Below are 27,753 nucleotides of genomic sequence, written 5' to 3'. Positions count from 1 at the left end.
GTCATACGGGTTAGTACTAGGCCAGTAGTAAGTCATACAGGTCAGGTCACTGAGTCAGTACTAAGTTATTCCCGCCAAATTTCAGCTGTTTACTACAAATTATCCTCCAAATCTTAGCTGTTCACTGCATATTTTCCGTCTCGTGCCACGTATCAGCTGTTTACTACGTCTCTCGTGCCACGTATCAGCTGTTTACTACGTCTCTCGTGCCACGTATCAGCTGTTTACTACGTCTCGTGCCACGTATCAGCTGTTTACTACGTCTCGTGCCACGTATCAGCTGTTTACTACGTCTCGTGCCACGTATCAGCTGTTTACTATAATTTTCCCGCTAAATATCAGCTGGGAATGACGCAATCGTCCAAATATAAACAAAGGCACACTTCTCTCAATGAACGGGCGCGGGACAACCGGCTGAGCCAGCCAACACAGGCACATTTAATTATCAACGAGTGCCAGGTATGATGGTAGAGTACGGCGCCCCATTCTCTCTGCATCATATATAGGCACTACCATCCTGGGAGCCCAACTCACCTTCTGTGTATTTTGGATGATGCGTGTTGCTCGCTGGTCAGTGACCAATACTAAATAGCAGGGAGGATGTGGTTCTTGCCGCGTGGAAACTCTTGTGTTTGTTTCTGTGAGTGGTTATTAGTGTTTGTTTCTGTGTGTGGTTGTAGGAGTGGTGTTTGTTTCTGTGAGTAGTTGTAGGAGTGGTGTTTGTTTCTGTGAGTAGTTGTAGGAGTGGTGTTTGTTTCTGTGAATAGTTGTAGGAGTGGTGTTTGTTTCTGTGAGTAGTTGTAGGAGTGGTGTTTGTTTCTGTGAGTAGTTGTAGGAGTGATGTTTCTGTGAGTAGTTGTAGGATTGGTGTTTGTTTCTGTGAGCGGTTGTAGGAGTGGTGTTTGTTTCTGTGAGTAGTTGGAGTGGTGTTTCTGTGAGTACTTGTAGGAGTGGTGTTTGTTTCTGTTAATGGTTGTAGGACTGGTGTTTGTTTCTGTGAATAGTTGTAGGAGTGGTGTTTGTTTCTGTGAGTGGTATTTGTTTCTGTGAGTGGTTGTAGGAGTGGTATTTGTTTCTGTGAATGGTTGTAGGAGTGGTTTTGTCTCTGTGAGTAGTTGTAGGAGTGGTGTTTGTTTCTGTGAGTAGTTGCAGGAGTGGTGTTTGTTTCTGTGAGTAGTTGTAGGAGTGGTGTTTGTTTCTGTGAGTAGTTGTAGGAGTGGTGTTTGTTTCTGTGAGTAGTTGTAGGAGTGGTGTTTGTTTCTGTGAGTAGTTGTAGGAGTGGTGTTTGTTTCTGTGAGTAGTTGTAGGAGTGGTGTTTGTTTCTGTGAGTAGTTGTAGGAGTAGTGTTTGTTTCTGTGAGTGGTTGTAGGAGTGGTGTTTGTTTCTGTGAGTGGTTGTAGGAGTGGTGTTTGTTTCTGTGAGTAGTTGTAGGAGTGGTGTTTGTTTCTGTGAGTAGTTGTAGGAGTGGTGTTTGTTTCTGTGAGTAGTTGTAGTAGTGGTGTTTGTTTCTGTGAGTGGTTGTAGGAGTGGTGTTTGTTTCTGTGAGTGGTTGTAGGAGTGGTGTGTGTTTCTGTGAGTAGTTGTAGGAGTGGTGTTTGTTTCTGTGAGCAGTTGTAGGAGTGGTGTTTGTTTCTGTGAGTAGTTGTAGGAGTGGTGTTTGTATTTGTTTCTGTGAGTGGTTGTAGGAGTTGTGTTTGTATTTGTGTCTTTAGTGTAAACGGAGCCATAGTGTCTACCTGGGGTCTACATGGAGAGTGCTCTGAGGGTCGACGCCCCCGAGGCCCGGTCCCAGATCAGGCCTTCCAGTGGATAGATTAATCAACCAGACTGTTGGTGCTGGCCACACGAAGTCGAGCGTACGCACCACATCCCGGCTGATCAGGAGGTAACTGGAGGAACTTAGCAAATTCTCTTTTTGAAGACAGCCAGGGGCCTGCTGGTACTCTCTCTATGTGAAGGAAGGATATTGAAAAGTCTTGGTCCCTTCACACTTACCGAGTTATCTGTGATTGTACTCATGGCACACCTGCTTTTTATCGAAGATATTTGGCACCATCTGCCAAGCCATTTGCTATAATAGAGAAGGATTGCAGTAGTGTATGTAGTATTAGTATAAGTGTAGTCAGATAATAATAATAATAATAATAATAATAATAATAATAATAATAATAATAATAATAATATAAACCTTTGTAATAGATACATACCGACAAATTGGTTTAGAAAGACAGGTAAGCAAACACTAGGACATATTAGCAAACTTTTCGATCTTGGGACCTTGATAAAGGAAGTGATCAAGGTCTCAAGACCGATACGTTTTCTAATAAATGTGTTAGTGTTTGCCTACGTGTCTTTCTAAACCAATAATAATAATAATAATAATAATATAACTTTTATTATTATAACATTTATAATTGTTAAAACCCGAGTAAATTTAGGTCAGTAGCCTAGAAATTAAATGTCTTACACATTGTACGATGTTTCTCACCTGCACGAGGCTTTACATGTTAAAACTTCACGTGTAAGTGAAACGTTGCACTAATGAGTGTACCTTGGTGCGTGTCTTGTTACCACTTGCGATCTATGCCAAACTTCAACAACCTATACAGAAAAACCTGCGCATCGCTGCAAGCTGTTACTTCAAGCTGAATGCTTAGTCTTAAAAGAGGAGCTTAACTGCCGCCCAGGGCGTTGTAGCCACCCTCGGGCACTGAATATTGACCTCGCAGCGTGTCTTATTGATAAAAGTGCCATCATGTTGCATTGGCACGTGACTTTCAAGACTGAGTATGTGGGTATAGTTAATGCTTGTAAGTTATCACGTGTGATAACTTGTATCTTGTTAGGTAAATGGAAACAGATGCAAGTTCAGAGCCGGATTAAGATTTTGTAGGCCCCTGGGCTACAGGTACTGTGAGACCCCTGGGCTACAGGTACTGTGAGACCCCTGGGCTACAGGTACTGTGAGGCCCCTGAGCTACAGGTACTGTGAGACCCCTGGGCTACAGGTACTGTGAGACCCCTGGGCTACAGGTACTGAGACCCCTAGGCTACAGGTACTGTGAGACCCCTGGGCTACAGGTACTGTGAGACCCCTGGGTTACAGGTACTGTGAGACCCCTGGACTACAGGTACTGAGACCCCTGGGCTACAGGTACTGTGAGACCCCTAGGCTACAGGTACTGTGAGACCCCTGGGCTACAGGTACTGTGAGACCCCTGGGCTACAGGTACTGTGAGACCCCTAGGCTACAGGTACTGTGAGACCCCTGGGCTACAGGTACTGTGAGACCCCTGGGCTACAGGTACTGTGAGATCCCTGGGCTACAGGTACTCTGAGACCCCTGGGCTACAGGTACTCTGAGACCCCTAGGCTACAGGTACTGTGAGACCCCTGGGCTACAGGTACTGTGAGACCCCTGGGCTACAGGTACTGTGAGACCCCTAGGCTACAGGTACTGTGAGACCCCTAGGCTACAGGTACTGTGAGATCCCTGGGCTACAGGTACTCTGAGACCCCTGGGCTACAGGTACTGTGAGACCCCTGGGCTACAGGTACTGTGAGGCCCCTAGGCTACAGGTACTGTGAGACCCCTAGGCTACAGGTACTGTGAGACCCCTGGGCTACAGGTACTGTGAAACCCCTGGGCTACAGGTACTGTGAGACCCCTGGGTTACAGGTACTGTGAGACCCCTGAGCTACAGGTACTGTGAGGCCCCTGAGCTACAGGTACTGTGAGGCCCCTGAGCTACAGGTACTGTGAGACCCCTGAGCTACAGGTACTGTGAGGCCCCTGAGCTACAGGTACTGTGAGGCCCCTGAGCTACAGGTACTGTGAGGCCCCTGAGCTACAGGTACTGTGAGGCCCCTGAGCTACAGGTACTGTGAGGCCCTTGGGCTACAGGTACTGTGAGGCCCCTGAGCTACAGGTACTGTGAGGCCCCTGAGCTACAGGTACTGTGAGGCCCCTGGGCTACAGGTACTGTGAGGCCCCTGAGCTACAGGTACTGTGAGGCCCCTGAGCTACAGGTACTGTGAGGCCCCTGAGCTACAGGTACTGTGAGGCCCCTGAGCTACAGGTACTGTGAGGCCCCTGAGCTACAGGTACTGTGAGGCCCCTGAGCTACAGGTACTGTGAGGCCCCTGAGCTACAGGTACTGTGAGGCCCCTGAGCTACAGGTACTGTGAGGCCCCTGAGCTACAGGTACTGTGAGGCCCTTGAGCTACAGGTACTGTGAGGCCCCTGAGCTACAGGTACTGTGAAGCCCCTGAGCTACAGGTACTGTGAGGCCCCTGAGCTACAGGTACTGTGAGGCCCCTGAGCTACAGGTACTGTGAGGCCCCTGAGCTACAGGTACTGTGAGGCCCCTGAGCTACAGGTACTGTGAGGCCCCTGGGCTACAGGTACTGTGAGGCCCCTGGGCTACAGGTACTGTGAGGCCCCTGAGCTACAGGTACTGTTAGGCCACTGGGATACAGGTACTGTGAGGCCCCTGAGTTACAAGTATTGTGAGGCCCAATGGGCCACAGGTACTGTGAGACCCATGAGTTACAGATACTGTGAGGTCCCTGTACTACAGGTACCATGAGGCTCCTGGACTACAGGTACTGTGAGGCCCCTGAGCTACAGGTACTGTGAGGCCCCTGGGCTACAGGTACTGTGAGGCCCCTGAGCTACAGGTACTGTGAGGCCCCTGAGCTACAGGTACTGTGAGGCCCCTGGGCTACAGGTACTGTGAGGCCCCTGGGCTGCTACCCCTGAAGATCATCCCTTAATCCGGCCCTGGATGCAACTAATGTAACATTTTAATGTGGCGAAACGTTGCCACAATAAAAAAATCCCATTACTTGCATCTGTGTTCATTTACCTAACTTTCTGTCGGCAATTCTGCCATCATTACGAACGCATATCTTGTTTATATTCACAACACCCGCCCTGAGTGTGTGTTATTCTGACCCCTGGGTGAGACCTGTGGATCCATATTACCTGGAGTTTACCTGGAAAGTTTCTCCACAACTTCCATAATTTAAATGCAAATACGATTTAGCATTTGAAGGCTAAGAAGCTATCCTTGCTGAACCACTAAAGAACAAAAAAGGCACAATACCATGACTGGAACAATACCATGACTGGAACAATACCATGACTGGAACAATACCATGACTGGAACAATACACAAATAACCCGCACACAGCAGAGAGAAGCTTACGACGTCGTTTCGGTCTGACTTTGCGAAGATTCAGTGTCGTTTCAAGCATTTTATATTGCATATTTAAACAATTCAGTGCGGTTTCAACATTTTTTATTCTATTTTTAGACGATTCAGTCCGGTTTGAAGAGTTTTCTGACATATCTCAATTGTTTCGACTCCTTCCTCTTGTATGCCTGGTAATGGTCCAAGTCGGACTAAAACGTCGTCATAAGTTTCACTCTCCCATGTGTGTGAAACTCGTGTCCTGAATCACTAGTTAAAAAGCGTAATAATGTCGACCACTAAATACCAGTCACACTGTTATTCCCTTCTAAACTGCCAGTTCTTAAGAAGTTACTTGTTTTAGTTGTCTTGGTAAAGTGTCTGTTAGTCTGAAAGAAAGTGTGACGGAAGTATGTTGCTTGGTGAACTGGGTTTCAAGCTTATCGACTACAGTCACCAAGGCTGCATATAACCTGTTCACGTGTGCAATATCTGGGTATCTTTATTTGTAGATGTTTCGCCATCCAGTGGCTTTATCAATACAAATTGAAGGACTTAATGGGAAGACTGGAGAAGTATATACGTCCTTGAACTGGTATTAATAAAGTCACTGGATGGCGAAACGTCTACAAATAAAGATACTCTGATGTTGTACATGTGTCGGTATTGTACACCATTCATGTACAACCTGTTCACCACAGGTCGAGGATACCTTGATTCTCAAAATACGAATTTAAATAAACTTTCAGTGTACACGGCCTTGCAGATACATCTGACTCACCGTAAATATGTGGTTGATAGTTTCTGCAGTTCAAAAGGCTAATGGAACTCTGGTGCTACCATTACTCCTTACTCTGAGGGAGTTACTACGACATTGATGCTACCATTACCACTCTGAGGGAGTTACTACGACACTGATGCTACCATTACTCCTTACTCTGAGGGAGTTACTACGACATTGATGCTACCATTACTCCTTACTCTGAGGGAGTTACTACGACATTGATGCTACCATTACCACTCTGAGGGAGTTACTACGACATTGATGCTACCATTACCACTCTGAGGGAGTTACTACGACATTGATGCTACCATTACCACTCTGAGGGATTTACTACGACATTGATGCTACCATTACCACTCTGAGGGAGTTACTACGACATTGATGCTACCATTACCACTCTGAGGGAGTTACTACGACATTGATGCTACCATTACCACTCTGAGGGAGTTACTACGACATTGATGCTGCCATTACCACTCTGAGGGAGTTACTACGACATTGATGCTACCATTACCACTCTGAGGGAGTTACTACGACATTGATACTGCCATTACCACTCTGAGGGAGTTACTACGACATTGGTGCTACCATTACTCCTTACTCTGAGGGAGTTACTACGACATTGATGCTACCATTACCACTCTGAGGGAGTTACTACAACATTGATGCTACCATTACCACTCTGAGGGAGTTACTACGACATTGATGCTACCATTACCACTCTGAGGGAGTTACTACAACATTGATGCTACCATTACCACTCTGAGGGAGTTACTACGACATTGATGCTACCATTACCACTCTGAGGGAGTTACTACGACATTGATGCTACCATTACCACTCTGAGGGAGTTACTACGACACTGATGCTACCATTACTCCTTACTCTGAGGGAGTTACTACGACACTGATGCTACCATTACTCCTTACTCTGAGGGAGTTACTACGACACTGATGCTACCATTACCACTCTGAGGGAGTTACTACGACATTGGTGCTACCATTACCACTCTGAGGGAGTTACTACGACATTGATGCTGCCATTACCACTCTGAGGGAGTTACTACGACATTGGTGCTACCATTACCACTCTGAGGGAGTTACTACGACATTGATGCTACCATTACCACTCTGAGGGAGTTACTACGACATTGATGCTACCATTACCACTCTGAGGGAGTTACTACGACATTGATGCTACCATTACCACTCTGAGGGAGTTACTACGACATTGGTGCTACCATTACCACTCTGAGGGAGTTACTACAACATTGATGCTACCATTACCACTCTGAGGGAGTTACTACGACATTGATGCTGCCATTACCACTCTGAGGGAGTTACTACGACATTGGTGCTACCATTACCACTCTGAGGGAGTTACTACGACATTGATGCTACCATTACCACTCTGAGGGAGTTACTACAACATTGATGCTACCATTACCACTCTGAGGGAGTTACTACGACATTGATGCTGCCATTACCACTCTGAGGGAGTTACTACGACATTGGTGCTACCATTACCACTCTGAGGGAGTTACTACGACATTGATGCTACCATTACTCCTTACTCTGAGGGAGTTACTACGACACTGATGCTACCATTACTCCTTACTCTGAGGGAGTTACTACGACATTGATGCTACCATTACTCCTTACTCTGAGGGAGTTACTACGACATTGATGCTACCATTACCACTCTGAGGGAGTTACTACGACATTGATGCTACCATTACCACTCTGAGGGAGTTACTACGACATTGATGCTACCATTACCACTCTGAGGGAGTTACTACGACACTGATGCTACCATTACTCCTTACTCTGAGGGAGTTACTACGACACTGATGCTACCATTACTCCTTACTCTGAGGGAGTTACTACGACACTGATGCTACCATTACCACTCTGAGGGAGTTACTACGACATTGGTGCTACCATTACCACTCTGAGGGAGTTACTACGACATTGATGCTGCCATTACCACTCTGAGGGAGTTACTACGACATTGGTGCTACCATTACCACTCTGAGGGAGTTACTACGACATTGATGCTACCATTACCACTCTGAGGGAGTTACTACGACATTGATGCTACCATTACCACTCTGAGGGAGTTACTACGACATTGATGCTACCATTACCACTCTGAGGGAGTTACTACGACATTGATGCTACCATTACCACTCTGAGGGAGTTACTACGACATTGATGCTCTGAGGGAGTTACTACGACATTGATGCTACCATTACTACCATTACTCTGAGGGAGTTACTACAACATTGATGCTACCATTACCACTCTGAGGGAGTGACTTGATGCTGCCATTACCACTCTGAGGGAGTTACTACGACATTGACCATGAGGGAGTTACTACGACATTGATGCTACCATTACTCTGAGGGAGTTACTACGACATTGATGCTACCATTACTACCACTCTGAGGGAGTTACTACGACATTGATGCTACCATTACCACTCTGAGGGAGTTACTACGACATTGATGCTACCATTACCACTCTGAGGGAGTTACTACGACATTGATGCTACCATTACCACTCTGAGGGAGTTACTACGACATTGATGCTACCATTACCACTCTGAGGGAGTTACTACAACATTGATGCTACCATTACCACTCTGAGGGAGTTACTACGACATTGATGCTACCATTACCACTCTGAGGGAGTTACTACAACATTGATGCTACCATTACCACTCTGAGGGAGTTACTACGACATTGATGCTACCATTACCACTCTGAGGGAGTTACTACGACATTGATGCTACCATTACCACTCTGAGGGAGTTACTACGACATTGATGCTACCATTACCACTCTGAGGGAGTTACTACGACATTGATGCTACCATTACCACTCTGAGGGAGTTACTACGACATTGATGCTACCATTACCACTCTGAGGGAGTTACTACGACATTGATGCTACCATTACCACTCTGAGGGAGTTACTACGACATTGATGCTACCATTACCACTCTGAGGGAGTTACTACGACATTGATGCTACTATTACCACTCTGAGGGAGTTACTACGACATTGATGCTACCATTACCACTCTGAAGGAGTTACTACGACATTGATGCTACCATTACACTCTGAGGGAGTTACTACGACATTGATGTTACCATTACCACTCTGAGGGAGTTACTACAACATTGATGCTACCATTACCACTCTGAGGGAGTTACTACGACATTGATGCTACCATTACCACTCTGAGGGAGTTACTACAACATTGATGCTACCATTACCACTCTGAGGGAGTTACTACGGCATTGATGCTACCATTACCACTCTGAGGGAGTTACTACAACATTGATGCTACCATTACCACTCTGAGGGAGTTACTACGACATTGATGCTACCATTACCACTCTGAGGGAGTTACTACGACATTGATGCTACCATTACCACTCTGAGGGAGTTACTACAACATTGATGCTACCATTACCACTCTGAGGGAGTTACTACGACATTGGTGCTACCATTACCACTCTGAGGGAGTTACTACAACATTGGTGCTACCATTACCACTCTGAGGGAGTTACTACAACATTGGTGCTACCATTACCACTCTGAGGGAGTTACTACAACATTGGTGCTACCATTACCACTCTGAGGGAGTTACTACAACATTGGTGCTACCATTACCACTCTGAGGGAGTTACTACGACATTGATGCTACCATTACCACTCTGAGGGAGTTACTACAACATTGGTGCTACCATTACCACTCTGAGGGAGTTACTACAACATTGGTGCTACCATTACCACTCTGAGGGAGTTACTACGACATTGGTGCTACCATTACCACTCTGAGGGAGTTACTACGACATTGGTGCTACCATTACCACTCTGAGGGAGTTACTACGACATTGATGCTGCCATTACCACTCTGAGGGAGTTACTACGACATTGATGCTACCATTACCACTCTGAGGGAGTTACTACGACATTGATGTTACCATTACCACTCTGAGGGAGTTACTACAACACTGATGCTACCATTACCACTCTGAGGGAGTTACTACAACATTGATGCTACCATTACCACTCTGAGGGAGTTACTACAACATTGATGCTACCATTACCACTCTGAGGGAGTTACTACGACATTGGTGCTACCATTACCACTCTGAGGGAGTTACTACAACATTGGTGCTACCATTACCACTCTGAGGGAGTTACTACAACATTGGTGCTACCATTACCACTCTGAGGGAGTTACTACAACATTGGTGCTACCATTACCACTCTGAGGGAGTTACTACAACATTGGTGCTACCATTACCACTCTGAGGGAGTTACTACAACATTGGTGCTACCATTACCACTCTGAGGGAGTTACTACAACATTGGTGCTACCATTACCACTCTGAGGGAGCTACTACAACATTGGTGCTACCATTACCACTCTGAGGGAGTTACTACAACATTGGTGCTACCATTACCACTCTGAGGGAGCTACTACAACATTGGTGCTACCATTACCACTCTGAGGGAGTTACTACAACATTGGTGCTACCATTACCACTCTGAGGGAGTTACTACGACATTGGTGCTACCATTACCACTCTGAGGGAGTTACTACAACATTGGTGCTACCATTACCACTCTGAGGGAGTTACTACAACATTGGTGCTACCATTACCACTCTGAGGGAGTTACTACAACATTGGTGCTACCATTACCACTCTGAGGGAGCTACTACAACATTGGTGCTACCATTACCACTCTGAGGGAGTTACTACAACATTGGTGCTACCATTACCACTCTGAGGGAGTTACTACAACATTGGTGCTACCATTACCACTCTGAGGGAGTTACTACAACATTGGTGCTACCATTACCACTCTGAGGGAGTTACTACAACATTGGTGCTACCATTACCACTCTGAGGGAGTTACTACAACATTGGTGCTACCATTACCACTCTGAGGGAGTTATTACGAGTTTCTTGACTATATGACTTTCATCTATTCAAGATTTATAATAGATCTAGATAAAAGAAATGTAACATAATCGTTAATGGAATAAGTTACTGTAGAGATATTCTTTCCTGGAATTAAGGTAAAATAGTGACTATACATAAAGTGAAGGTTAAATATACACAATTCAATTCAATTCAATTCAATTCGAAGTTTATTCTCTATAAGGATTACAATGCTGAGTTTACAGAAATTTGGTTATTGTTTGGTTTACATGTAGTAAAATTGTGATTACAGAGTGTACCACTAGAACGCCTAGCATGGCTAGGCATTTCGGGCATACTTAGTTTTATTCTTAATTGTAAAATATTACAAATTATGAGGTAAGTTGGTATTATGGCTAAGTGACTAAATACTAGTTTGTGAGTTTAGCAATGTGAATGCTTTTGTTTTGGCACAGTACATAGTTTCAGTATTGGAGTATCACAGGATTCATTATTTTAAGACTGAGATTAATATTTCTGTTTATGGTCAAATGAGTGAGTGAGTGTAAGTGTGAACCACCAGGTGGTATTCGTGTAGTTAGTTGACGGGGTGTATTAGGGAGATAAGATGTTTTCTAATGGTAGTTTTGAAGGTGATGAATGTGTCTGCAGTTCTAGAGTTCTCAGGTAGGGTATTCCAGATTTTAGGGCCTTTGACATACATTGAATTTTTGTAAAGGTTTAGTCGGACACGGGGAATGTCATAGAGATGTTTGTGTCTGGTGTTATGCCTGTGGGTTCTGTCACAACTATCAAGAAAGCGTTTTAGGTCAAGGTTGATATTAGAGTTTAAGGCCCTGTAGATGTAGATTGCACAGTAGTAAGTGTGGATGTACTGAACTGGGAGTAAGTTTAGATCTATGAAGAGTGGGGGGGTGTGTTGCCAGGGATGGGATATAGTGATTATTCTTACTGCAGCTTTTTGTTGGGTTATTATTGGCTTTAGGTGTGTTGCTGCAGTTGATCCCCAAGCACAAATAGCATAGGTGAGGTATGGATAAATGAGTGGTATAGTGTGAGAAGGGCATTTTGCGGCACGTAGTATCGTATCTTGGAGAGGATCCCAACCGTTTTGGATACTTTTTTGGCTATATGCTGGATATGGGTGCTGAAATTCAGGTTGTTGTCAAGGTATAAGCCTAGGAATTTTCCCCCATTATTTCTGGTAATTAGAGTGTTGTCAATCTTAATGTTAATTTGTGCATCTCCTGCTCTGCTACCAAACATAATATAGTAGGTTTTGTCAGTGTTAAGCGTAAGTTTATTGGCTGTCATCCAAGTCGATATTTTAATCAGCTCCTCATTCACAATGGTGTTGAGGGTGGCAAGATTAGGGTGAGAGATGACATAAGTCGTGTCATCAGCAAAGAGAATGGGTTTCAGGTGTTGGGATACGTTTGGAAGGTCATTGATGTATATGAGTGTATATGTATATGAGTGCGCTAGTTGAGTGTAGAGTGGAGTTGTGTAGGCATGGTGATGCCTGTAACACACACACACACACACACACACACACACACACTATACCAGGTTATACCGAGTATTTCTCGTGAAGGTCAGAGTTATTACTGACAGTTATAACTGGCGATAATAATGATTGTCAACTTACCCGGTGATTCCTGACGCCAACACGAGGGACGGACCGACGCGGTTATCAAACAACAACAAAACCGAAGAGCATTGCGCTTCTTGAAGTGAGTTTGTTTTCGCGCCACGCTTTCTTTGTTTACAAAACTCTTGTGAGGTTGTAAACACTCCGCACGACCATCACTGCCCGCCTCTCTCTACTTCCTTCAGCACTGTTTTTTTTTTTATTGGTGTTTCTTTAAAATTTGCGTAGTATTCTTGATCAGCCTGTGTGGTCGTCTTAATAGGACTTTTAGGCCTACTGCGACACCTTGCACTTGTATTGTGGTGTTGCTGATGACACACACACACCCCTGCAACCATAATTAGGTGAGTCTGGTGGCTAAAGCTCCCGCTTCACACACGGAGGGCCCGGGTTCGATTCCCGGCGGGTGGAAATTCCGACACGTTTCCTTACACTTATTGTCCTGTTCACCTAGCAGCAAATAGGTACCTGGGTGTTAGTCGACTGGTGTGGTTCGCATCCTGGAGGACAAGATTAAGGACCCCAATGGAAATAAGTTAGACAGTCCTCGATGACGCACTGACTTTCTTGGGTTATCCTGGGTGGCTAACCCTCCGGGGTTAAAAATCCGAACAAAATCTTATCTTATCTTATCTTATCACACACACACACACACACACACACACACACACACGCACGCGCGCGCGCGCGTGTGTGTGTGTGTGTGTGTGTGTGAAGATCTTACATCCGGTCATTAGTGGGCGCCAATGTGGCCAGCAGTAATTATCTTCACACCTGTGAGGCAGCAGCAGCGCCTCTCTACCGCACTCCTCATACAGCCACATTTGAGTAAAAAAAATCCAGCCTACATAAAAAAAAAGACAGTCGTATATACAGTACTCTCCTATTAAGTACAATGTAGGCGAGTGCAGGAGGCTGTTGGTTATAAGGCACTTGGAAAAATACACTGTTACTCATCTGTGAGTGGATATACCACCAGTACTAGGCACTATTACTCACCGTACTGTAACAGTGCGGTGAGTAATAGTGGGTATAGTTAACAGTACTACTGTTAACTATACCCACCATAAAAACAACATTGGACAACGCTACTCATCCTGTACTAGGCAGCTCTACTCATCCTGTGAGTAAACACACCTGAAATATAGTACTGGGCAGCGCTGACTCACCTATGAGTGAAAATAGCACCATGAAGACAGGACGCATCAGCCCAAATAGCTGACATGAAACTGCTGATGTAAGCTTCAACCTTGGTTGTTGGAAGAACCAAGTATCACACCGTCGCTGTTGATGTTACCTTCAACCATGGTTGTTGCAACAACCAAGTATCACTACCGTCACTGTTGATGTTACCTTCAACCATGGTTGTTGCAACAACCAAGTATCACTACCGTCACTGTTGATGTTACCTTCAACCTTGGTTGTTGCAACAACCAGGTATCACTACCGTTAAGAAATTATCATCATATAATTGTATCAAATCCTTCCTGGTTTTTTTCCTACGTGACTATGAACATTAGTTACAGTGTGTTCACTGTCTCCAGGAATGTTAACTGTAGTAATTCTTTCTTCTACACTGCTACAGTGTCAGGTGTAGTGTTGGACAGTTTATCCTACTCTACACTGCTACAGTGTTAGGTGTAGTGTTGGACAGTTTATCCTACTCTACACTGCTACAGTGTCAGGTGTAGTGTTGGACAGTTTATCCTACTCTACACTGCTACAGTGTCAGGTGTAGTGTTGGACAGTTTATCCTACTCTACACTGCTACAGTGTCAGGTGTAGTGTTGGAGAGTGTTTATCCTACTCTACAGTGTTACAGTGTCAGGTGTAGTGTTGGAGAGTGTTTATCCTACTCTACACTGCTACAGTGTCAGGTGTAGTGTTGGAGAGTGTTTATCCTACTCTACACTGCTACAGTGTCAGGTGTAGTGTTGGAGAGTGTTTATCCTACTCTACACTGTTACAGTGTCAGGTGTAGTGTTGGAGAGTGTTTATCCTACTCTACACTGCTACAGTGTCAGGTGTAGTGTTGGACAGTTTATCCTACTCTACACTGCTACAGTGTCAGGTGTAGTGTTGGAGAGTGTTTATCCTACTCTACACTGTTACAGTGTCAGGTGTAGTGTTGGAGAGTGTTTATCCTACTCTACACTGCTACAGTGTCAGGTGTAGTGTTGGAGAGTGTTTATCCTACTCTACACTGCTACAGTGTCAGGTGTAGTGTTGGAGAGTGTTTATCCTACTCTACACTGCTACAGTGTCAGGTGTAGTGTTGGACAGTTTATCCTACTCTACACTGCTACGGTGTCAGGTGTAGTGTTGGACAGTTTATCCTACTCTACACTGCTACAGTGTTAGGTGTAGTGTTGGACAGTTTATCCTACTCTACACTGCTACAGTGTTAGGTGTAGTGTTGGACAGTTTATCCTACTCTACACTGCTACAGTGTCAGGTGTAGTGTTGGACAGTTTATCCTACTCTACACTGCTACAGTGTTAGGTGTAGTGTTGGACAGTTTATCCTACTCTACACTGCTACAGTGTCAGGTGTAGTGTTGGACAGTTTATCCTACTCTACACTGCTACAGTGTTAGGTGTAGTGTTGGACAGTTTATCCTACTCTACACTGCTACAGTGTCAGGTGTAGTGTTGGAGAGTGTTTATCCTACTCTACACTGCTACAGTGTCAGGTGTAGTGTTGGACAGTTTATCCTACTCTACACTGCTACAGTGTCAGGTGTAGTGTTGGAGAGTGTTTATCCTACTCTACACTGCTACAGTGTCAGGTGTAGTGTTGGAGAGTGTTTATCCTACTCTACACTGCTACAGTGTCAGGTGTAGTGTTGGAGAGTGTTTATCCTACTCTACACTGCTACAGTGTCAGGTGTAGTGTTGGAGAGTGTTTATCCTACTCTACACTGCTACAGTGTCAGGTGTAGTGTTGGAGAGTGTTTATCCTACTCTACACACACTTAACATTATCATGGCTGCCCTGCAACTGCTACATCAACTTGCTACATACACAAGTAACTTTAATCAGTCCTGTCCACCACCTCTCTCGTCTTCTATTTCCACCTTTCTTACCATAAACAAATGTTAAATCTAACACAGTTTACTTGGGGTTAAATCTAAGTTTTCACACGTTAATGTAAACTAACCTAACTTAAACCGAAGTTGTGCTTGTGAGTTTACATTGAGCGTTCAAAAATTGACGTTGGGAATTACCTAAGATAATTGATGCAGTGAGATAGGAGGCTTGGTCTAGGACCGAGCCGCGGGGGCGGTTACCCCCCAAATTTGACTGCAGCTAGACTGCTTTTGATGCCTGTGATATACCTTTTACGGGTTTCGTGAGGTTTCCTCCTCCCGGAGTCCAGCCCTGGGTCAGGATTGCCTAGTGCTTGCTTGGTCAACCAGGTTGTTTGTGCTGGCGGCCCTCTTGCTGGCCCACATATCCGTCACAGTCTGGTTGATGTGGCACCTGGCGGAGATACTTGTCACGTTTCCTCTTTAAGACTTTGTCTGTCTGTCTCTCTCTCTCTCTCTCTCTCTCTCTCTCTCTCTCTCTCTCTCTCTCTCTCTCTCTCTCTCTCTCTCTCTCTCTCTATCTATCTATCTATCTATCTATCTATCTATCTATCTCTCTCTGTCTGTTTCCTGCCACTGTGCCTGCCACCGTGCCTGCCACCGTGCCTGCCACCGTGCCTGCCACCGTGTCTGCCACTGTGTCTGCCACCTTGTGTGAACCGTGGTGGTAATAATGGCAGGCCAAGGATCACCAGCCACACACACACTGGGTCTGACTGCTGCCATCACATCCTGTCTACAGTGGGGGTAACAGGTGTTGGAGGGGTAGTAGTGGGTGGGAGGAGGTTGTAGTAAGTGGAAATGGAAGTAGCAGACTGTGTGGGTGAAGATGGTAGCAGGTAGAGGTGGTGGAAGAGGATGTGGAGGGGTAGTAGCGGGTGGGAGGTGGTTGAGTCATAATACCACCCAGGGTAGTACTCGGCTGATAGACAATTTGGGGTTTGTTAGGGATGCATAAGCACTGGTGGTAGTAGTTCTTGGGGGAGGGGGGGGAGGGTTATGTAGTGGATGTGGTGGTAGGGGGCTTGTAGCTCAAGGGAGGAGAGGAAAAGGGTTAGGGTGCATTAACCGCCATGTCTCCCTTACCATCCACACTCTCATCTCTCCCTCCCTTTCTCTCTCCCTCCCCCTCCCTCCCTCTCTCCCTCCCCCTCTCTCTCTCTCTTTATTAAATGTTTTTGAAACAAACATGAAGAGCTATTTGGTGTGCAGAGTCAATAATCTGAAACAGTGGAATGAAACTTCGAGGCAGGAGATGCAACACGAACGTGTGCAGAGATATTTTTGGTCAAACAGAATTACCTTAAAATGGAAGTACCTGTTGAAGAGAAGACAACACAGTCATTTCAAGTATGGGATTCAACTAGATACTAGGCTGGGAGCAAACTGTAAACAACGAGTTCCTCTTGTTTGTTCAGTAACTACATCACGACGATCAGTTGACAAGTTAACCAAGTTAATAATAATGGTGATAGAAATAGAAGTAGTTGTTGTTGGTTGTGGTAGTCAGCGAGCTACCAGCAGCAACAGCCTGGTTGACTAGGCAAGCACCAGACGAGCTTGGCCCAAGGCCGGGCTCCGGGAGTAGAAGAACTCTCGTAACTCGTCAAGGGTAAGGTAAATCAATGTTAGGTGACTACTTACACCATAGTATGCAGAGTAGAACTAGTGACGACTAGAAGTACAAATGTACACTACTAATAAAAGTAGAGGTAGATTATAACCCAAGCCTTCAGCCCACTTCTGTCTCTTATAAATTTCATGCTTTTTACTTGAGGCCCACTGGTGTGCCTGGGCTGACACGAAACATTGCTTGTAAACAAGGCTGGCCAGCCTTCTGGGCATCTGTGGCCGAGTGGTCTAAAGCGTCACTTGGGGGAACGTTGCCAGTCTCCCTGACTTGACTTCGGATCCAGCTGACTGTGATCTCTCTCTCTCTCTCTCTCTCTCTCGATATATATATATATATATATATATATATATATATATATATATATATATATATATATATATATATATATATATATATATATATATATATATATATATATATATCCCAAGTTTGATCCAAGGAAGGAAGGAAGGGATAACTCCAGTTCCTTGAAACAAAAGCTCTTCCTCAACATTAAAAATGCAGTGTTAGTATCAGTTTTTTTTTTGTATTCTTTTTTGTTTTCTTGTAATAGATTGTTGTATTATCATTTATTTTAGTTGTTTTCGATGTTGCATGTTGGTGTGTGTGTTACTGTCACATACACCAACATACGCGTTAAAATCACAACCGAGAGGACCCGGGTTCAATCCTGGGTGGAGTGAGACATGTAGACAAGTGTGCTTAACACCTGCTGAGTTACTACCATAGACATGTGTGCATGATATAGCACATAAGTACCTAACTGACACTTGTGTGCATGATTAGTAACATGTGTACATGGTAAGTGACATGTGTACACATGTGGGTAAGAGTGGAACAGACTGGTACAAGAGACCACTGCAGTTAATACCTTGAATCATACATAATGTTGACAATGATATAAAATACCGACAAGTTGAAGATTAAGACACATGCTTAACAATTGGAAATCTGTATTGATGAAACGTTTCGCCTACACTGTAGGCTTCTTCAGTCAAATACAGAGGAAGAAGGTGTAGTAGTGAAATAAAGATGATGTAATCAGTCCATCAACCTTGGAGGGAAAAAAAAGGATTTTAGATAGTCAGTCATTCAGCCTGAAGAAGATTTCGGCTCCATGGTCTGGAACGACCATGGTCGTGCCAGACCATGGTCGTGCCAGACCATGGTCGTGCCAGACCATGGCTGAGAGACTGACCATCTCAAATCCTTTTTTCCTCCAAGGTTAATGGACTGATGACAGCATCTTTATTCCACTACAACACCTCCTTCCTCTGTATTTGACTGAAGAAGCCTAAAGTGTGGAACGTGTCATTAATAAAGATATTCTACATTATGTTGGAATGATGCCTGAGTCTAGCTGGAAAGTGTTCCCAGGGTCAACACCCCCGCGGCCCGGTCCCAGACCAGGCTTCCCGGTGGATGGTCTGATCAACCTGGCTGCTGGTGCTAGCCGCATAAAGTCCGAAACACGCACCACAACCTGGTTCATCAGGAACTGACTTGAGAAACTTTTTTAGTTCTTTCTTGGGAAAGTTGCTCTCGTACACACTCAAGTTTAACAATGACTTGTTAATGTAACAGCTCTGAACAGTTGGATTTGAGTTGGACTTGCACATGAGTTAACAGGGTTATTAAAACCTATTATTCCTCTGGAAGCATTGAAAATGGGTTGGGCAAATATTTTTGTTGGTGGGTTTGGGTTTGAGAAGGACCTGCCTAGTATGGGCCAGTAGGCCTGCTGCAGTGTTCCTCCTTATGTTCTGAACTAGATAGTCAGTCCCTCCACTAAATCACCATCTTCAAGCACCACTCAACCAACAACTATTCCACTTATTAAATATATAATGTGATCCTAATATAAAGAAGAGATAAAAAAATAGAAAGTTGGTGACCAAAGAGAAGAAAGTTAAAAAAATTCTGTAGATATTTCACTGTTAACTGAACACTTCAACTATTGAAAGAATTAATGTGTATCCGTGCATACAAATATTCTCCTGGAGACATTCTTCAACTTTAATAAGCACTACAGTGAATACATTTCCCAATATTATTTGGAAAAATGGGGCAACATTACCGAGGACAAAAATGGGGCTGCCACAAGGTAACTTACAGATTCTAGTAGTGGCAATACTTTCTCTCTCTCTCTCTCTCTCTCTCTCTCTCTCTCTCTCTCTCTCTCTCTCTCTCTCTCTCTCTCTCTCTCTCTCTCTCTCTCTATTGTGAACCAGTCAGTCCTCCCTCAACTCATCACTGATCTGAGCCTAGCCAGCTCTGCCTCTCAGTCAAATTCTGACCTGTTTATTTCTAGTTTCCTTAAAACTACTGTTGCTCTGCACTTATCTAAAAGTAACTAATCAAATATATCCTGGTACACACAGCAGGTTTTTAGACTAGTAAGGTTCTCGTACGAGGTGTGTCTACTATAACCATCCGAGAAATCCTTAAGGCCAACACTTCAAAAACAATCCAGCTGATCTCTCCTTCATTAGCCCAGCAGATAACGGAAGATAAACATATATAATATATATATAATATTATAGTGAGTTAAAGCACTATTAAGATGACAAACTTTACACTCTCAGCTTCCATTGCAAGTGGATCAACAAGCCAAGAATCGTATCACATGCTGAAGTACAGACATTCACTAATGTAAGAGATAGTTAACATAGCTTCGCATCGTACGGTTATTTTGTATAGAAAACTTTTCATACATAATACATTCATAGGTATGCCGAACATACCTAAAACATAACAGTATTATCGATAACCAATACTCAAACTCCGCAACCCCTCCAACAGCTAACTGAAACACATGTACAGTAACATTAAATGCAATCTTAATACATCATTCACTCAACACATGATAAACCTCACCATAAAATATACTCAGGTCTAAACATTATTACACGGTTATTATTGCATTCGTCAGGGAAAAAATCACCTGACACGAGTCTTTGTCATATGATGACCTGTTCATTGGTGTTGTTGGCTCACTGTCTGGGGCGAGGCAAGATGCAACCTCTGCAATGATCTCTTGTGGACAGAAGTGTCTACTGGCACACATCTGAATGTGGTAGCTGTTGGCCCTATGGCGGTAACGAGGTACACTGACCGCTTGCTTTCCCTGTCGAACTGAGTGATTCGAGTGACGGCTGAATATAAGACCTGTCTTGTATGGGCTGGTAGGCCTTGTCCGACTCACTGGTTTGAATAATTGTTGGATATAAGTAGGACCAGTTTTGTATGGGACAGGAGACCTGGTTTTACTCAGTGGTTTGAGTAATGGTTGAATGTGAGTGTGACCAGTCTAGTATGGGCCAGTAAGCCTAATGTAGTGCTACTGTTTCATATTTTCGTGTGTATTTGCAGGCAGGTGCACCCGGCCGACCTGGTGGTGGTGTCAGCAGTACCGTACGCCAGACGGAGTCTTGACGACCGCAGCAGCAGCGGTGGTGGTGGTGGTGGGGGTCGTCTTGGCGCCTCACAGTGCAAGTCACCTCCTCCTCCTACTCTTCCTCCTCACCCTCCTGCCTCCTCCTCCTCCTCCTCGTCGTCATCGTCGTCGTCTTCCCCCTCCCCCACAACCATCATCACCACCTCCGCCTACCCCACCGCCCCCAACCTGTGTGTTACCGCAGGCAAGATTGAGTTTATTACACCCCCAGGTGAGAGCCTTCGTTGTTTCCTTTATTAATCCATCTCTTCCCCAGAAATTTACTACTAATACTTAATACTACTACGGCTATTACCACTACTGCTTACTACTGCTATTTACTATTTCTACTACTAGTAACAATAATTATAATTATGTGTGTTGTTATCAGAGGATCATCCCTCTCTACTGCTTCATATTATATAACTACACACTGCCGGTGTACTTAATTTTCTTGAAATAAAAGTTAAGGTTTAGCTTAGATTTTCTTAATTTGTAAGTTGTGTCTTTTAACTTCGTGACCAGAACTTGATCTTTACTATGTCCCAGTACTGTGTCCCAGTACTGTGTCCTACTACCATGTCCCATTAGTGTGTCCCAGTACTGTGTCCCAGTACTGTGTCCCAGTACTGTGTCCCAGTACTGTGTCCCAGTACTGTGTCCCAGTACTGCGTCCCAGTACTGTGTCCCAGTACTGTGTCCCAGTACTGTGTCCCAGTACTGTGTCCCAGTACTGTGTCCCAGTACTGTGTCCTACTACCATGTCCCATTAGTGTGTCCCAGTACTGTGTCCTACTACCATGTCCCATTACTGTGTCCCAGTACTGTGTCCTAGTACCATGTCCCATTACTGTGTCTCAGTACTGTGTCCTAGTACCATGTCCCATTAATGTGTTCCAGTACTGTGTTCCAGTACTGTGTCTCAGTACTGTATCTCAGTACTGTGTCTCAGTACTGTGTCCCAGTACTGTGTCCCAGTACTATGTCCCAGTACTGTGTCTCAGTAGTGTCTCAGTACTGTGTCCCAGTACTGTGTCCCAGTACTGTGTCCCAGTACTGTGTCCCAGTACTATGTCCCAGTACTGTGTCTCAGTAATATGTCCCAGTACTGTGTCCCAGTACTATGTCCCAGTGTTGTGTCCCAGTACTGTCCCAGTACTGTGTCTCAGTACTATGTCCCAGTACTGTCCCAGTACTGTGTCCCAGTACTGTGTCCCGGCTTAAAGCTCGATTACGATGTCTCAGTCTTGAAGTATTACCTCTTAATGGCTCAGGAAATCACGGCCCCTGCGGCTTGGTCTCAGACCGGGCGCACCAGTCTCATATAGACCAGTATCCCAACATACACCAGTACGTTAAGTTTGCAGTCGGTCAGAAGTTGTAGTCTCAAGTTATTGGCGCTGAAGGTTTGAAGGCGATGGTTTCAACCATTTACAAATTACATCTATACAGCCTAAAATAAATTCAAAATTTTCTTTGAAGGAAAATATTTCGGTCTGTAAGGTTTGAGGCCAAGTACAAGAGACATTATCCAGTTATTGCATGCAAACCAATTTGCTAAATAACTTTGTCAAATTAATGTGAGGCTTCCGTTGAGAAAAACTCACCAGTACTAAAAGTTTGAAGCCAATCAGAAGGTGCATTTTCCGGTGATTGCAGAGAATTCAACAATTCCAAGATTATTATATATGGTAGTAAACTGGCATATTTGCACCAGCACAGCCTAAAACCAAACGGTATTATTTTTGCTTCACACACTGCTGCGTCATCAATCATGAAAAACTGAAGCCGGTAAGGAAGGGCAGACACAAGTGATTTCATGGAAATAATTATCGGAACAAGTGTAGAAGTTTTCAAGAGGAAACTGTCACTACCTTCCCGAGTACCAGATCAACCAGGCTGTGTGGGCCAGTGGGCTGCCACCAACAACAGACGGGTTGAACAGACAATCAACAGAAAAGCCTGGCCCCAGGCCAGGTTGTGAAAGTAGAAAAACTAGAAATAAATTATGGGTATATATGTCGTGCCATTTTAAAAATTAAATTAGCAAATTTGTTATAGCCGATGTTGGTATAGAGAGTAGCTGAATATTCTGGAGCGGTAGCGTGCAGGTTACATATACACATGTAGACTAGAGCTGGCTTTATTAACTAAGTGAGGTGTACCAGGCAGACGTAAGTAGGGTAGCCCGGAGCCAAGATATACAGGGGGGGGGGAAGGGGGGGATCCGTTGTTCGATAGCTCTCGGCACTGAGGCCGAGAGCTGGGCGCCAGGATACACCTAAGTGCGTGCCCTCTGCCGGGCACTGCCAAAACTAGGCCATGGGCCAGCAGTTCCCCTAACGGGAGGTATGTGAAAGAGATAGGTAGGCATACTGTCTACAAATTGGCCTCTCCACACTACAATAACACTCCCAATCTTTTGTATTGCATACATCAGTGTTGAAGATTTGAAGCCAGTCACAAAAGGCTTTCTCGAATTATCGCGCGGAAACCAAAATCAGGAAGGCGAGTATAAAAATGCTGACCAGAGTGCCCCTGCACATGCTAATAAGTCAGTGAACGTTCCCCTTATTATATAGTTCACCAGCGTTGAAATCTCAACCCGATCGGATAAGACATTCTCAAGCTATAAATGGAAACCTTGGAGGAAGAAAAATCAGGCAACCACATAAAGGTACCCTTTCAGAGATATCAAATTAATTATTAGATACCCTCCTGGGAATACCTAGTTAATTTTTAGACACCATTTTGGGGATACCTAGTTAATTTTTAGATATCCTCATGGGGATGCCTAATAGTAATAAGTTATTGTTAGTACGTCTCTTTCATTTGTTATATTCATATATTTACTGGTGGAGCCATCAACTGCAGCTTATCTAGAATCACTTTTGGGGGTCACCGACCCCCCTGCAGCCCGGTCCCAGACCAGGCCTCCTGGTCGCTGACCTGATTGATCAAGTTGTTAGTGCCTGTGCACCACAACCATGCTAGTTAGGAACTGTTTTGAGGAATGTGTCGAGTTTTCCCTTGAAGACAGCTAGGGGTTTGTTGGTGAATGACGATAAGGCGTTGAAGAGTCGTGGTCATTGGTATTGATGTACACATAAATGTCCCTCGTACTGAGGTACACATGAATGTCCCTCGTACTGAGGTACACATGAATGTCCCTCGTACTGAGGTACACATGAATGTCCCTCGTACTGAGGTACACATGAATGTCCCTCGTACTGAGGTACACATGAATGTCCCTCGTACTGAGGTACACATGAATGTCCCTCGTACTGAGGTACACATGAATGTCCCTCGTACTGAGGTACACATGAATGTCCTTCGTACTGAGGTACACATGAATGTCCCTCGTACTTAGGTACACATGAATGTCCTTCGTACTGAGGTACACATGTATGTCCTTCGTACTGAGGTACACATGTATGTCCTTCGTACTGAGGTACACATGTATGTCCTTCGTACTGAGGTACACATGTATGTCCTTCGTACTGAGGTACACATGAATGTCCCTCGTACTGAGGTACACATATATGTCCTTCGTACTGAGACATATATGTTTGTGGAACGTAGTTGCCATCTGGACGCTATTGCTTGTATGCTTTAAATGTTAATATCTTTACTGTTACTACTAAAGTAGCATTAGGAATAATTGCAATGGTAGTAATAGTTATAGTACCAGTGACAGTAACAGTAGTAGTGGTAATAATAATTGTAGCAGTAGTAGTAAGAGTATTTTATTGTTTTATTCTTTAAATCAATTACCATTATCCATCTGATGTTGATTAATGTTGTTAGACTCGACGTTGTCGTCGAGGGCATCCCGGTGTTCAACACTGAAGCTTTCACCATGCACACAACACCGTCAAGACCAGTGCCCGCCCACCACAACTCCCTCCTCCCAACACCCTCTCCATCGGAACCATACCTCGCCTCCCTCCCCCCAAGACACACTACGCAAAGAAGCTGGCACATCCCCATCCACATTCTCCCGTAGCTCAGCCTCTTCCACCACCTCAAAGGACCACACCTGCCTCAAGGTGAGCCTCTTCCACAACCTCCAAGCACCACACCTGCCTCAAGGTGAGCCTCCTTCACCACTGTCTGACTTTTTTGGGGTTATCCCGGGTAATTTACACATAATAATTGTACTTATGTGTACCTGTGCTTAAATGAAGTTACTTACACCTCCAAGGAGCACCAGATGAGGAGAGATCCTCTCCTATATGTACCATTTCAAGAGCTCGCTTTTTCTATTTTTGTTTCTTTTAGTAGTTTTATTTTATTTTCATTAGGCAACAGTCAGTCAGTTTGTCTGCCTGTCTGTCTGTCTCTGTCTCTGTCTGTCTGTCTGTCTGTCTGTCTCTGTCTCTGTCTCTGTCTGTCTGTCTGTCTGTCTGTCTCTCTCTCTCTCTCTCTCTCTCTCTCTCTCTCTCTCTCTCTCTCTCTCTATCTATCTATCTATCTATCTATCTATCTATCTATCTATCTATATATCTCTCTCTGTCTCATATCCTGGAGTTTACCTGGAGAGAGTTCCGGGGGTCAACGCCCCCGCGGCCCTGTCTGTGACCAGGTCTCAGCTGCGTATAGCCTTAATGCAATATTTGACTTCAACTTATTTACGTGCAGGAGGTAGTCAGTGCCCGCAGGGTGAGGGTATTTTTTAGAGCATTAGCTTTCCACTGGCCTTGTGAAATGTTAAATTTTAGTCGCGATGCAGTCGTAGCTGACTCGAGGGTTTTGGGTTTGTACATCCAGCTTTTCAGTTAACATTACAGTATGGTTACCATTCTTAATATGTTGGAAAAGTTTGAGGGCTTCAGTACATAGCACTTATTTTGATTGCTGTTGTACTGGCTGCATGCGAGTTCATGTGTTCCAGTTACTAGTTTCACTCATTTGTGTTTGTTTGGATTCTGATGTATTCGAGTGGATTTTCCGTTTCTTTCCTCGTGAATATCTAATTTTTACTACGTGTTCTTTCCTTGTCGTTCGTTTTGCAAGCGCCTATCACTGGTAAACTATGAAGCAAACAAAACATAGGAGCCGAGGAAGACAACAAGGAGAGCTCCTTGAATGGATTCCCAGCACTGCTCAGGTCCTAATGGCTCATACTAGGCGTTTCTAATAAGCAAATGTATGGTATTATGTAGATGAAGCTATGCCTTGCTTCCGTGGTAGTAGGAAACCAGAGGAGCCTCAGGCAAGCCATCATTAACACTGACACACTACCAGCCACCCAGGCTTATCTCTTCCCGGCTTAATTTACATCTGCATGTAGACATTTACGATAAATATAAGCCCATCACACAATCTCCCTGGGATGGTCATTATGGTGCGTCACCACCAGTCTTACTGTTTCAGTCTCTCTCACTTATTTTAATCAGTGGATCAGGTGTTTACTCTTGTTTGGAAGGAAGTTCAGAATAAACCCAGTGAAAAGTAGGGTCGCCGTGGGCACAAACAGAGAACATTGTATCAACATCAGTGGCCACAGACTTAACGTCTTATCAGAAGATATCAGAAACTGCTGGGACAGGTGTAGAAGTTATTGTCACCACCAGGTACCAAATCAACTAGGCTGTGATGGATATGTGGGCCAGCGGGCCGCCAGCAGTGTACATGATGAGAGGTGAGTGTAATGAAGGTGTACATAGTGAGGAAGATGAGTGTAATGAAAGTGTACATAGTGAGGGAGGTGAGTGTGGTGAAGGTGTACATAGTGAGGGAGATGAGTGCAGTGAAGGTGTACATAGTGAGGGAGATGAGTGCAGTGAAGATGTACATAGTGAGGGAGGTGAGTATAGTGAAGGCGATGAGTGTAGTGAAGGTGTACGTAGTGAGGGAGGTGAGTGTAGTCAGGGGGTGAGTGAAGGGAGTGAGTGTAGTGAAGGAGGTGAGTGAATGTAGTGAAGAAGGTGAGTGTAGTGAAGGGGCGAGTGAGTTTAATGAGGAAGGTGAGGGTAGTGAAGATGTACATAGTGAGGGAGGTGAGTGTAGTGAAGAAGGAAGGTGTACAAAATGAGGGAGGTGAGTGTAGTGAAGGAGGAAGGAAGGTGTACATAGTGACGGAGGTAAATGAGTGTAGTGAAGGAAGAAGGAAGGTGTACATAATGAGTGTAGTGAAGGAGGAAGGTGGGTGTACATAGTGAGGGAGGTGAATGAGTGTAGTGAAGGAGGGAGGAAGGTGTACATAGTGAGGGAAGAGGTTACTGAGTCTGGCTAAAAGTATTCCTGAGTGCTGCTGCTGCTGCTGCATGACTCACCCAGCCCCCGGCTCTTGTTGCCAACATCTTCACTCATCCCACTCTCTCATCCATACTCATCATTTACTTTCCCTCTTCCCTCCTTTCTCCCTCCCTATGTATGTTATATACCCGTATGGCTAGACATATATTGCAGTATAGCCTAAAAATAGCTGTAGCTTTTCATAGTGACAAGATGAACTTGAAAAAGGAAATTGTTTACAGAAGCAGTTTGTATGGCGGCTCAACAGATGGCGTTACAAGTCTTCAATATTTTATATATCTCCTTAATTCATATGGAAATGCTACGCCTAATTGCTGTTTATAAATTAGGATTTGCATATTTATGCATTAGTTTTGTCTATTTTATGTGAGTGGTGAGCTTAATTTCGAGTAATGGTGAGGTGTTGATGGATGTTATGGCGAGGTGTAGCAACTGAGGCGGGTGCTTTGTTGTTGTCTGGTGTTGCTGTGTAGTGTTGTTGTTGAGTATTGTTGTTGCTGTGTTGTTGTTGTTGTTGCCACACCTCTCATGCTGCCACCACACCACTCATGACCCACCAGGCCACCATTATGCCCTGGTGTGCCTCTACTCTGGCTCCGAGGACCAGGTTAAGGCGGTGTATTGGGCCAGCCAGGAGGGACGATGTACGGGCCTCTCTTATTCTAGCAGCTACGAGGTTACTAAACTGTACATTATCTATCTTACTACACAACTTACTTTGCCATCACTCTTCTCATTACATT

At 44.5% G+C, this 27,753-nt stretch overlaps 1 protein-coding gene across 8 annotated transcripts in view; it reads left to right on the top strand.

The window, feature by feature from the left end:
* Positions 1 to 27,753, top strand: part of LOC128693150 (serine-rich adhesin for platelets-like) — a 299,245-nt gene that overhangs the window by 203,313 nt on the left and 68,179 nt on the right. For 6 of the 8 annotated variants that reach the window (XR_011392523.1, XM_070089371.1, XM_070089370.1 and 3 more), the window contains exons 3-4: positions 20,686 to 20,981; positions 24,557 to 24,798. Coding sequence is in view for 6 of the 8 variants with exons in the window: in XM_070089371.1 (XP_069945472.1) it covers positions 20,686 to 20,981; positions 24,557 to 24,798 (538 nt within the window). In the remaining 2 variants the exon portion in view is untranslated. Of the gene's footprint in view, positions 1 to 20,685; positions 20,982 to 24,556; positions 24,799 to 27,426; positions 27,687 to 27,753 lie in introns of those variants that run through there. The other 2 variants (XM_070089372.1, XM_070089373.1) reach the window with 2 other exon arrangements.

This window comes from Cherax quadricarinatus, chromosome 28 (genome assembly GCF_038502225.1).
Source record: "Cherax quadricarinatus isolate ZL_2023a chromosome 28, ASM3850222v1, whole genome shotgun sequence".
NCBI classification, from domain to species: Eukaryota; Metazoa; Arthropoda; class Malacostraca; order Decapoda; family Parastacidae; genus Cherax; species Cherax quadricarinatus.
This window is presented reverse-complemented; position numbering and strand designations above follow the sequence as displayed.